This window comes from Geospiza fortis, unplaced genomic scaffold, assembly GCF_000277835.1.
Source record: "Geospiza fortis unplaced genomic scaffold, GeoFor_1.0 scaffold23, whole genome shotgun sequence".
Taxonomy (NCBI): Eukaryota; Metazoa; Chordata; class Aves; order Passeriformes; family Thraupidae; genus Geospiza; species Geospiza fortis.
In genome coordinates this window covers 14,210,214-14,223,166 of record NW_005054303.1, presented here as the reverse complement: position 1 = coordinate 14,223,166, position 12,953 = coordinate 14,210,214, and the positions used below count along the sequence as shown (strand labels likewise).

The window sequence follows — 12,953 nt, the reverse complement described above, 5'->3', positions numbered from 1 at the left end:
GAATGTTTCACTTGACATAAGGACAGGCAGCCACCACAGGAATTTCAGCCCTGGAGAGAGGCTGCTCCCAACCAGCAGCAGGGAGAGGAGGAGAAATAAAGGCAGCAGAGGAAGGAAATGGTCTGTTCTTTCCAGTTTCTGCTGTGGGAGTCAGTGCAGTCCTTTGGAGAGCTGACAAAAAGGAGAAGGGCAGGTGGAAGGCTGGAACAAGGTTTGGAAGGTTCTCTCCAACCCAAACCATTCCGTGGTTCTCCAAGCTCTCTTCCCAAGGTATTGGGGGGCTGGGTGGTGCTTCCCTGTGGGATCACACATAATCACACTCAGAACTCCAAGTCTGTGCCATGGTATCAAACCCAGCCACCTCATTCCTTTACACACCTTTACCCAACCCCGGGATGGAATTCCGAGGTAATAAAGCAGTGGGAAAACAAGATGCAGGAGGAGCAGCCTATTCCTGGAATAAAAAGCAGCTTCTCTTAGCCCAACCCTTGCACTTCTCTTACCTCTCAGGTTCATCTGGTGAGCAGGAGTCCCGTTGGATTCCTCTTTGCTTTTGTAGCAGGAGATGGAGGTATCTTTGAAGGTGCACCAGTAGGGCTTGTAGCCTTTCAACGTCAGCTTCTTGGGCCTGCAGGACACGTGGAGGGACATCTCACTTGGTCTGAGCTCCTGAAACAAGCTGCTCCCCAGGAAACCTCAGTGTTTCCTCAGAATTTCAGCCCTGGCAAGCTGCTCTCAGCAGCCTGGGTTATTCCCACTCCTGCCTGGGGGCTCAGCCATTCCTGCACTGCTGGCTCCAGGAGCTGAGCTCCAGTTCCAACTTTGGACTCTTCAATCCCAGGGAGATAATTTGGGGCAAGGTGGAGGGAGCTGGAGGACTGTGCTACAAAAACAGAGGAGTCCATGAAGCACTGCAAAATCTGCCTCTCCAGACACCACATGAAACTGGAAGCACTCCGCTCAGGCTCTGGGGGGAAGCAGCACTTCCAAGGACGTGTCAGTCACGCACACGCTCGAGTGCACTCCTTGTTTTCTTTTTAAACACTCCACAGCACAAATGGTTCCCTTCTTTTCTACACAAAGCACGGATTTTGATCGACTCTGCAGGAGAACTGGTGGCCCTGCAATGTGAAGCACCCTGAACTCATCCCAACACAAGCCCAGAGCCTTTACAGAGCCCCAAGTATCAGAATATTTTAACCTTCCCTGATTTCTAAACTTTATTCTAAGGCTGGATCTGCAGCCTCTCATGCATTTGTCGTGTTTTTATCTCAGAAACAGCTGCTGAGAGTATTTTAGATGGGATATTAAGAAGAAATCCTTCTCTCTGAGGGTGGGCAGGCCCTGGCACAGGGTGCCCAGAGCAGCTGTGGCTGCCCCTGGATCCCTGCAAGTGCCCAAGGCCAGGCTGGACAGGGACTGGAGCAACCTGGGACAGTGGAAGGTGTCCCTGCCATGGCAGGGGGTTGGAACAGGATGATCTTTAAAGTCTATCCCAACCCCAAACACTCTGGAATTCTGTGATTTTAGCAGGCAAGGGCAGTGACCTGGCTGGCAGGGGAGAGAGAACCATTCCAAATCTCTACAGCCACACCAGGCACATGCTGGGACACATTTACAAATAAATATATGGAGTTATGTATATGGAATACAAGGGACATGCACTGCTCCCCCAGTTCTCCTCCCCAGCTGAAGTGTGACAAGAGGCACATCCAGAGCTGGGACAGCTCCAAACATTGCACCATTCACCCTGGATTTCTGGCACTAAAACACCACCTGAGCCCCATTTTTAGGAGCAAACAGAATTCTGTGTTCAATCTGACAGCCTCAAACCCCAACCCCAGGGTTTAGAGCTTGCACTGAGTGAGGAACCAGCAGCTTCTGGCTGCTCCATCCCCTGGTGCTCCAATTTGCAGGCAATTAGCTCCCGGAGTGGTGCCTAATTTGATCGGCAAATCAGCAGATCAAGGGGAAGAACAAGTTTTTTGTTTGTTTGTTTGTTCAAGGGAGGGAAAAAACACCCACTGAGGGGCTGGGCAACAGCTTTGGAACTTCATCCCAATGAAGGCAGACCACAAGCCCAGACAGAGGCAGAGACCTCATTAATTCACCTCTGGAGAGGGAGAAGGGGTTTTCAGAGCAGAGAGTGCCAGGTTCTGGCTCCAGAACCAAACAATTCATAAAATAAAGGTTTGTTCCAGAGCTACTTCACTGTCTGCAGCTTTTTCCCCCCACCAGCACTATCCTGCAGCTCTGCTGTGAAATCCCATCAGCGCTTCCAGAACTTTCACTGCAGCAGGCAATAAATTGCAAAAGATGGTGGTGGCTGCCAAAAATGTTCCTCCAAGTGCAGACGCTGCCGCTCCCGGTTTCCATGAACCACCAACCAAGTCAAAGCAAGCTAAAAAAAAAAAAACCCTAAATCCTGAGCAAGCTGGGAGAGGGGGCAGAGTCAGCTTAACCTGCTCCTTTTGGCATGGAGAGACTGGAATCCTGGCTGGATAGAATTCCTCCAGCCTCCTGCAGACCAGGAGGAGTCTCTGAGGGAGGTTTTTAGGTTTCACTCCTCATTTTAGGATGGTTTGGGCATTAAAGAAACATCCAAGCACACACTGCTGGCTATGGGATGCACCAGAGCAGGAAAACACCTTGAATTTTGTATTTAAGAACCAATTAACTTAAATATTGAATATTTTGAATATCATAAGGCCGGGAGATAAAAAAAAAAAAAAGGAAACTAAGAGGCAGGACCATTAATTATTCACAGGCATTACCAGTTCCACAAGCAGCTCTTCCCATCAGCACTTACTTGAAGACTTTAATGTAGTCAGCGAGCTCTGGGATGGAAGTGATGTCACCCTGGAAATCAAAGATTATCCCAATCACTGGGAGCAGTGGGATCAGCAGGGAAGGGATGAGGTGCAGGGGAGGGAACCAGGAGCACCATCAGGGCTTAGGGGCTGTGAAACTGCTCCTGAGAAAGGCCCACCATCCCCAGCAGTGGAAAAATGCAGGGCCCAGCTCTGCTGTTTTGAAAGCAGAGGACAAGGTTTGATTTTCCTTTGAGGAGTTCCTGCTGCTGCTGGAGCCAATTCCCAGCCCGGGGTCACCGTTGCACAGGGAATTTTCTCCTCCCTTCACTTATTCCTGATGCTCCAAACAAAAAGGGAAGAGGCAGCTCTGCAGAGAACTAACTGGGATTTCTAAGCCTAGAAAGATTTCTTTTTTTTCTCCCCCAAAATTTTGAAAATGTTGAGTTTAAATTCCCTTTTTTTTGCGTCAGGGTGGCAATTGCAATTCCCAGGAGCTGGGAAGTAAAAAAAAAAATTCGAGGGGCAGGGAAAGGGAGGATTGCTCCAGGAGCTTCCAGTAGCAAGACAGTTTACTTTCAGTCTGCAATGAGAAACTGTTTACAGATACCACAGGGGAAAAAAATGCAGAATCTAAACAAACAATCCAGTAATTGCCCATTATCCGTATTCAATTACTCGAATGCATCTGGAAATGGCTCCTGCTCCAAAGCCCTACGGAAAGGGATGGGGTTTTTTGGATGAATCACTGTCCTCTTCACTCCTGTCTGGCAGGGACTGTTCCTCAGTGATGTGTTTCAAATCTGGTTTTGCAAAAGGAATTAGAAAATATGTCTTGGTGATAAAAATTTGTTGTTATTTCTGGTTCATACTGCAAAGCTCTGCTGTTGTTAATGCCAATAAAGCATCTAAAGATGGATGTAGCTTCAAAAAGACCCGCCATAAACACTTAAAAAATTATATGAAGTGTAAAAGTGGAAAATTTCAGATTTTAGGGTTGGAAAGAGACGGTTTAAATGTGCAAAATGCCTGGAAAAGCTGTGCTGGGCCAAGGCTGACAGGACTAAGTCCTTTTAATGCACTTTAATTTTGAGGCTTTATATTTTTAAAGGTGGAAAACCAGTGTTAAAATGACATATCAAGAAGAAAAGCCCCAAATGCTCTGAAACACAGACCTAGGCTAAAATCCAGTCTAATAAAAATAGGGTTTCATAAGCCTAAATTAGTTCTGAAAATCCAGCAGCTGCTTTAGGTGCTGTAAAATGTGAATCAGAAACAGTGGAAGAGGAACCTCAACGTGGAAAACTCAGTAATTTGGGAAAGTCAGTAGTGAGGATAAAAAAAACCAACTTAATTTCCATTTAGTTTTCCATTATTTCATCAGGAGGGTGGCTTGGTGCAGGGGGGGATCAGTAAAGTCCTGGCTCCTCCAAGACTTTTCCAGATGCTGCCCAGGGTTCCCTCATTCCAGAACTATCCCTTGGTATCTAAAATCCCTGTGTTTTAAAGAAAATATTTCTGGGGTGTGGGCAACTTTCTCATCAGAATGAGAAGAAAAAAAGGGAATAAATGAGGTTGGATGCCAGGAAAAACTCCCTTACCAGGATTGTTGACGTCTTGCCACCTTCCAAGGTGATTTCCAGGTCCGAGAGCGCGGCGTCCACCTCGTCCACGTCCTTGTCACTGTGGTTCAGGTGGTTTTCCGAGGACATGATGGACAGCTTGTTGATGTGGTACTGCAAGGCAAGGCCAGGCTCACACCTGGGTGCTCCTGTGACCCCAGGATCCCAGAGGATCATGGTGACACAGCCACCATGCTTGGGAAGCAGAGTGGAAACTGGAGTGGGACACCAGGAGCAGAGGCCAGCAAACACTGGGGGGGTTTGCTGGCTCAGGAGGGACCATCCTGGATGGTTCCAGTCCAAGGAGCCTCCAGGCATTGATCCCTGAAGATCTCTGGACCCCACAGGGCAGAGCTGCCCGTTCCATCAGCCTGAGGTTGGAAGGGACCTCTGGAGGTCACCTGCTGCCACTCCCTGCTCCAGCAGGGCCACCTGGAGCTGTTGTCCAGGACCAAATCCACCTAGCTTTGGAGTAATTCCAAGGATGGACAATCCACAGCCTCTCTGGGCAAACTGTGCCAGTGCTCAGTCACTCTCCTGGTATGAAGATGCTTCCTGATGTGCAGAGGGACCCTCCCGTGTTCCAGGCTGTGTCCATGGCCTCTGCTCCTGCCCCTGGGCACCTCTGTCCACCCCCTTTCCTGCCTCCCACCAGGTGTTTATGGATATTTGTAAGATCCTCCATCCCTGCAAGTGTCCAAGGCCAAGTTGGACGGGGCTGGAACAACCTGGGATAGTGGAAGTGTCCCTGCCCAAGGCAGGGGGTGGAACAAGATGACCTTTAAAGCCCATTCCAACCCAAACCATGGTAGGATTCTACGTCTTTGCTTCTGTTTTCACCCCAGAAAACCAAAACATCCATAAAATCTCACAGGAAGAACCGTGCCCAACCCACTCTGGAGCACTTGGACGTAAACTGAGCCATTATATTTCTGCTTTTCTCTCTCTTTTTCCTGGGAGGGGCCCTTGGAGCAGGCAGCCCTGCTCCTGAGGGGGATATTTCTGCATCCTACAGCTCCAAGGTGCGCCAGACCACACGGAACAAAGGCCTGCCATCCCTCTCATGAAGTCAATAGCAGGTGGAGCATTTATGCCAAATCACACAGAGCATTTCATAAACCAGATAAATAAATAGTTCTGGGAAAGCCACAGATTATCCCCAGCTGGTTTGGGGGCAGAGAGCCAGAAAGGCACAGTTCAGTAACCCCGTGTTCGTATGGGATGGGTTATGAAGGACAAAACTAGAAGTTAAGATAGATATAAACATGTTTGCTAAAAGCAGGTCAAGTTCTTTTTCATGAGGGATAATCAGTGGCAAGTATTTAAATTATCTCATAAACTCAAGTGAGGATCTGGAGATGGGAAATGACCCAACTTCTACCAGCATGAGAAAGCCAAGCTCCCATCAGAGACAAGGTGAGGCTTAAAACATGATTTTAAACTGAAGAAGGGATGGTTTAGATGGGGTGTTGGGCAGGAATTCTTGGCTGTGAGGGTGGTAGGACCCTGGCACAGGTTGCTCAGAGAAGCTGTGGCTGGCCCATCACTGGAAGAGCTTCGTGGTCCCTTCCAACCCAAACCACTTTGGGATTCCAAAATTTCGTTTATCAGATTAATGAGCAGAGAAGTCTGAGAACAAAACCAAGCCTAACCCAACCCAGGGGCGTCTGGGGCTGTGTCTCACCTGCAGTGCTGCAAACATCATCATCTCCTCCTCCGTGCACTCGATCTCCTCCAGCAGGATTGCCCACTTGGACTGCTCGTACAGCTGGTTGATCCTGATCGCGTCGTACTGCGGCACACAAACGCGGAATGCTCGGAAAACCAGGAGCCCAGCTCGACACAAACCACCCCATCCACTGGAAGCTGTCCCTGCCCATGGCAGGGGGTTGGAATGAGATGGTCTTTAAGACCCACTGAAACCCAAACTATTCTGGGATTCTGTGATCTCTCATCTCAACACAATGATCTGAGACTGAAAATCCTCTGCCACTGACAAGAAGAACTTTAAGAACTCTTTAGAAGGCTTTAAGAACTCTTGAAGCACCTCTAGCAACACCTAAAAACCCTGGTATAATGGAGCACAAATCCTGGGTTTGATGCCTGCACAACCAATATTCAAACTTCCGCAGTGTTTGGGAGATTTACTAACACAACAGCACGTTAGAGATCAGGCACCCTTTGCTCCAAAGGATGGAAATTTCAAAATGGGAGCGGAACAAGGAGCTCTGTACCTTTGGATTCAGGTCAAAAAAGCTGTAGTACTTGAACCGGAGTAGCAAAGCCTCGTTTTCCTTCACCTCCTGCTCCATGAGGGATCGGGACGAGTCCAGCCACCTGTGGATTGCCAAGACGGGATAACGCATACGGAACCCTCCGGCGCAGTCACCACAACACTCTTGAGAACACCATTAAAAAATCATCCAAAAAACCTCCCCAAATCCTCATCTCCTGCACTCACCCTTGGTTGATTTTGGCCTTATCGAGCAGCGTCTGGGGCTTGTACATTTTGGCTAAGGACTCCGGGGAGGTGACGGGCTGGCTCACGGCCAGGATTCCCGGGTTGCCCTCGGACAGGGCGCTGTCGCCGAACCAGGCGGACGTGGGGGACAGGGGGCTGCCGTCGTGGGCGTCGTAGGTCGGCGTCATCGTTTTGCTATAGAGTCCTGGGCTTGAATAGATATTTCCTACCAGTGAGGGGAATAAAAGCCGGGAATTAGCCTTGGGCCAAGCCCTGCCTGCTCCCGGCCACGCCGGCTCCGCGCAAACCCGGAGCCGGCGGATGGAAAACTTTCCCTTCTCATCTTTTCTCAACGGGAAAACGCTGCACTGCTTGCTCTCCCTGTCCCTCTCCTCTCTCTTGGCTCTCCTCCAAGAGCAAAACAGATGGAAAACTTCCAGCCCAAAGGATGGGAAAAGACTCAGGTCTCCCACACCGGGAAGCTCCTGCCCCCTGTGTTTCTGTGGCATCTGGGACGTGAGTGGCCCCCGACTTACCGGTATTACCTGTTGCTTAAAGATTTTGGAAGTCAAAAGTTTTAGAGGAGCAGGAAAATAAACTAAGGGTGCAGCCAAAGAGACCAGAGGCAGAGGGCAAAAGTCCTATTGAGGTGGAGCTCACCTTTGACGGGGCCGATGTAAAGAATATCGGTGCCTATAGAGAGGGAAAGAAAGGAGGGAAGTGAGAAGGAGAGAGAAAGTCACCCGGAGAGCAGGAGAAGGACAGAAGCCAAAAATGAGCATTTTTGGAAGAGGGCAGAACAGCACAGGTGAGGTTGCACCACCCTAATGGAGCGTTTGCAGCAGCGCTGGTGGCAGCAAAGCAACTGAAGTGACTTCCCCAGGACAGCTGGGCATGGAAATGTGGCATTCCCGGATGGAAAAGCTTGCTGAGGTGGCCACACAAGTTCAGGATTAATGTGCTGAGTGGTGCAATGTGGTGCCAGACTGATCCCAAAGCAAATGTTACTCCTAGGCCTTTTGAAGCTTCACAGCTCGTACCGACTCAAAGCAAGACATAAAACCACCCAAACATTTTAAAATTATTAATTTGAAGAGAAAAAAACCAAATCCAGCTTGGTATCTCATAGCTTAAAATAGCTGAGAGCTTAACAGAGATGTTGTGGCTGCCCCATCCCTGGAAGTGTTCCAGGAGAGCTTGGATGGGGCTTGGACAACCTGGTCTCTGGAAGTTGTCCCTGACCTTGGCAGGGGGTGGAATGAGAAGTGCCTTAAGTTCCTTTTTAAGTCACTTCCATCCCAAACCATCCAATGAAACAGCCCCTCTTCACCTCACAGGGACACTGAATTTTTATATAAAATCCAGATTTTCAGAATAAAAGAGGATCAACCACCATCTCCTAATGGGAGGAATTCCCCTGCGTGCACACATCAGGCCAGGAGCTCACCCAGCATCACCTGCTGGGCCCAAATCTGCCCACCAGAACCAGAAGGTCCAACACCACACTGGATTTTTGGGAAAGGGCTGTGCCCTTCCTAAATCATGAGCCTGAAATTCAGTGCACCCAAGCTCTCCCTCCCAGAGCTCTACTGAGGGTGTTGAAGATGGTGACAGAGTTGAGGTGCCACAAACAAAACTTTTTGTGCCACCTCCTGCTGCTGCCCTGAGCCACCACCTTGGCTCCAGCTCCTTGCTCCAAACCATCTCCACACCCTCATGGCCAAGGAATGACAGAAAACAGAGCTGGACTGGAAAAGTCCGAGACCAAACCAATGGAAAAACCTTTCTGAACCCTCAATTTTCACCATGGGCATCTCAAGGAGCAGGAAGAACAGTGGGAATCAGCAGCATCAATGTCACTGACAGCCAGTATCATGGCTAGGAAACTCCAAATAATTACAAACCTGATTCTAAACTGCCTGGCAGGGTGGAAAATGTAAGTGAAAACCACCAAAGGAGGATGCTTTTAACACTCCTGCTTGTTTTGCTGGCATCCCAGTCTGGATGAATCATCTGGGGACCTGCAAGCACCATGGGTAGCTGTCACCAAGACAGATCCAGCAAAACAGGCAGGAGAAAAAAAGCAGCAGGGATGTCAAGGGATGGAAAAATCCACCTTCATTGGCAAGGAAAAGGCCAGGGATGACTTCCAGGTTTTTAGACCAGGTACTTGGACTTTGGGAGCTGAGACTCCAGGATCCTGAGGATCCCTTCCTTGAGCTATCCTGTGATTCTGTGATTATCAAAGCAGCAGGAAGGTGCTCTCCCCATGGATTGTTACAGCACTGGAGCAGAGAACTCCAACAGAAACCAGCCATAAACCCCCATAAATCACTTCCCAAAGGATCTCTTCCTCCCTCCCCTTCCACCCTCACTGCTTCAGCCTTTGCATGGCTCAAGCACACAAGGCTGAGCATCAACTGGAACAACAAAAGAAAATCCCACTTTTTGCCCCAAATTTTGGGCAAGTTTTTCCATGAATATCCCCCACACTCCTGACTGAGTATCTGCTCCATCAGGGCAAAGCTTCCCCTGCACTTTTCTCCTCATCTCTTTCTCCAAACACCTGAAACATCTCAAAAGAAGCTTCCCTTAAAAAATTTGCCCCAGGCAGGCAGTGTCATGGAAAGTTCCAGCAGAAATAGTTACAAATTTGGCTAATTTATATAAACAAGTGACTACAGGTCTTCTAATGGAAAGTGTTGGGCAACACATCCTGTGGGTGTATTGACAACCCTGCCCACTGGGATTTAAATGGTTTCACTGCCAGGTTTGGGGTACTCAGTGACAAAACACTCCCAAGACATTGAAATCAGCACCTCCTGAATTATTAATTAGTTTTCCAGAAGCTTTCAGCACACAAACTGATGTTGGAACAACACCAGAAATGATTTATTCAGGTGAAACCCACGACTTTTATCGAATGGCACCTGAACAGGCAAGAATTCAACCTGCTGTGAGTGATTTCATTCACAAGGAGAGCAAAACCAGCCAAGTGACTCACTGGAAGAGGCATAAATAATTAAAATAAAGCCCAGCTTTTGCATACATTTCCCCCAAAGAAGGCCAAGTCTTTCCTATTAATCTAACAGAGATGCTCTCTGTGAACACTGCCTGTTGGAAAGGCTTAGAATGGACTTTCAAGATGAAAATGCCAAATGGAAATGAAAATTGACTGGAGCCTTGCCCAAATTCTCTGAGCCAGGAGTGGAAGAGGACAAGGCCAGAGGTATTTTTAATTTTAAGAGAGGAGAAAGAGTGGGATCAGAGCAGAAGGAGGATTATTTTTCCTTGTTCCAGACCCGTGATGCACATCAGCCTGCACAGCCAAAACCTTCCTTTCTGCAAGCCCTGTGCCACCACTGGCATTAACCACACTCCATGACCTTCTCTGCAGCTGATTTAACACCAATTAACACAACTTTACAATTCCAAGGTAGTTTTTTTAACTAAAGCTGCCCTGCTGCCCTTGGATTGCTGGATTTAAACCCGAGAGCTTTGGCAGCCAGACATGTCTCTCCTGCTCACCACTGTGGCTTTCTCCACAAATCCATTTGGGATGAAGTGCTCCCACTTGGCCAAAATTATGGTTTAAACTGCTGCCATTTGCCTTCAGACACCAGACTTCCAGCAGCCATGGAAAAAAGCTGAAAAACCCCCTCTGCTTGCAAACACCTGCATTCATTTGCTGCCTGTGGCAACTCCATCAGGGATGTTACTTCATCAGGGATGTTACTCCAGCAGAAATTCCCTTCCCAATCCTGCTCTGGATCTGGAATCCACACTGGCCAACCAGCCCCCAGCAATAAAAGGATTTATTTAGCATCACAATCCACAGCTACACCGTTCATGTAAGGCAACACTAAAGCAATTAATAAAACCCTGCCCTGGTTGGGCTGTAAATACAGAGCAGAACGGTGGCACAGCCTAAACCACGCCAGGAATGTAGACATTAGCAACGATTTTCCATTTAACTCCTTTCTTAACAGGCTAAGAAAAGCTCTCAGCAACACCATCTGAGTGCTCAAGTGGCCACACTTGGGCTCTGGAGTGTTCTGTGAAGCCTGGGGGTTGCTCTGCTCCCAGAAATGCGTGACAGCTCCAGCCCCAGACATGCATTTGTGCCAGCGAGTGCTGCAGCCCGCCAGGACCTGTGCCATGGAGCTGGGGTCTGTTTCTTGCACAGACCCTCAGAAATTCAATCAGCCCCATGTTGCTGTGCCAGTTTTTCCCCCTGCTCCCATTTTTTCTGCCAGCTCACCCGACCCTGGCGTGATCAGAGGCCCCTCCAGCTCGAAGGTGTCATCTTCACATTGATCGTCCAATTTCTTCTTTTTTTTCTTTGATGGATCTCTGGGTTTCCTCAAAAGGGAGAGCTCTTCTGGATGCCTGATGTCTGGAGGGGAAAATGGACAACTTTTATAATGGCAGGATGAGAAAAAGGGAGGAAAAGGGAGAAAAGGGGAGAAAAAAGAGAAAAAAGGGAGAAAAAAAGAGAAAAGAGGAGAAAAAAAGAGAAAAGGGGAGAAAAAAGAGGAAAAAAGAGGGAAAAAAAAGAAAAAGAGAAAAAAGAGAAAAAAAGAGAAGAGAAGAGAAGAGAAGAGAAGAGAAGAGAAGAGAAGAGAGAAGAGAAGAGAAGAGAAGAGAGAAGAGAAGAGAAGAGAAGAGAAGAGAAGAGAAGAGAAGAGAAGAGAAGAGAAGAGAAGAGAAGAGAAGAGAAGAGAAGAGAAGAGAAGAGAAGAGAAGAGAAGAGAAGAGAAGAGAAGAGAAGAGAAGAGAAGAGAAGAGAAGAGAAGAGAAGAGAAGAGAAGAGAAGAGAAGAGAAGAGAAGAGAAGAGGAGAAGAGAATCCTTCCATCAGGAACAACAATCCAGCAGTGCTCAATATCTCCCCTGGATGAATTTCCTGCTCCGTAATGGTTAAAAATCAAGTTGAGAACATTTTCCCTGCAAGCCCGTTGGAAACAAGTAGTGTCCTTGGCTGGAAAGGTAACATAACATTTGGATAAAATGTGGAATTTCCCAGGCACAGTCAATCAAATGTGAATGTGAGCACTGTGACAGAGCCTAGTAACACCTTCATACATTAAATATAAATAAGAAAAAATAATAACCCCCCACACTAATAATACAAAATTAGAAATAATATATAATATTATAATAATACACAGTAATATAGAAATAATGTAAAGAAATGGAAATCGAAATTATAGAAATAGAAAAAAAGAAATAGAAATAGAAACAATAGAAATCAGCACAGAAATCCCTACTTAGCCATGTAGGTAACAGGCCAAACCCTCTCACTTCCATAGGAGCAATCCAAGAGTTAAGCCATTTATTTACACATCACACTGGAAACTTTAAAGCCTGTAATTTACCCACTTTTTAAAGAGATTTTGGCCAAAGTGTTTCCTTTTCACAGCAAACCTCTCCCATTTTCCTGCCTGGGATCCCTGGAAGTGCCCAAGGCCAGGTTGGATGGGGTTTGGAGCAATGTGAGATGGTGGAAGGTGTCCCTGCCATGGCAGGGGTGGGATGAGATGGGATTTCAGGTCCTTTCCAATCCAAACCATCCTGTGATTCTGTGATGGGGATTCTGCACATGCCTGAGCCTGGAAGGAGCTCTGGAGTCTCCTCTGCAGCTGCCTGTCCATGCTGAAGCTCCTGTGCTGTTTCCTGCTCTGGTTTTTGCACCTATCACCCCAACATGCTCAGAGCTTTCCCTTTGGAATGCCCTATGGAAAGCAGCCCTGGTCCCATCCCTGCTGCAGGAAAAATCAGGAGCCAGCAGCTGGCTGCAGCCAGGCTGGGCTTTCCCACCCAAGGAATGCTGAAGGACACAATCAATCAGCCATGATCCCAGGCAGGAGAAGTCACAGCACTGGGAGCTCCCTGAGCACTCCCAGGATTATAATGAACACTGGAATTTGGTGCCCAGCACGTGACCTGAGCAGGACACAGCCCCACAGTGCCCACCCTCACCAGCATTGTCCCTTCCTGCAAACAGGCTGGGAAATGCCACACTGGGAACTTCCCCCATCCAGGTGATTTTCAGGGGTGG

At 48.0% G+C, this 12,953-nt stretch overlaps 1 protein-coding gene across 4 annotated transcripts in view; it reads right to left on the bottom strand.

Annotated features, from left to right (window-relative positions):
* The window catches only part of FERMT2 (fermitin family member 2), a 49,060-nt gene that overhangs the window by 7,698 nt on the left and 28,409 nt on the right, over nucleotides 1-12,953 (bottom strand). For 2 of the 4 annotated variants that reach the window (XM_031066295.1, XM_031066293.1), the window contains exons 3-10: nucleotides 11,155-11,289; nucleotides 7,554-7,586; nucleotides 6,894-7,119; nucleotides 6,667-6,769; nucleotides 6,117-6,224; nucleotides 4,412-4,546; nucleotides 2,810-2,859; nucleotides 504-628 (exon numbers count right to left, since the gene is read on the bottom strand). In XM_031066295.1, coding sequence (XP_030922155.1) covers nucleotides 504-628; nucleotides 2,810-2,859; nucleotides 4,412-4,546; nucleotides 6,117-6,224; nucleotides 6,667-6,769; nucleotides 6,894-7,119; nucleotides 7,554-7,586; nucleotides 11,155-11,289 — 915 coding nt within the window. The remainder of the gene's footprint in view (nucleotides 1-503; nucleotides 629-2,809; nucleotides 2,860-4,411; nucleotides 4,547-6,116; nucleotides 6,225-6,666; nucleotides 6,770-6,893; nucleotides 7,120-7,553; nucleotides 7,587-11,154; nucleotides 11,290-12,953) is intronic. The other 2 variants (XM_014311859.2, XM_005417970.3) reach the window with 1 other exon arrangement.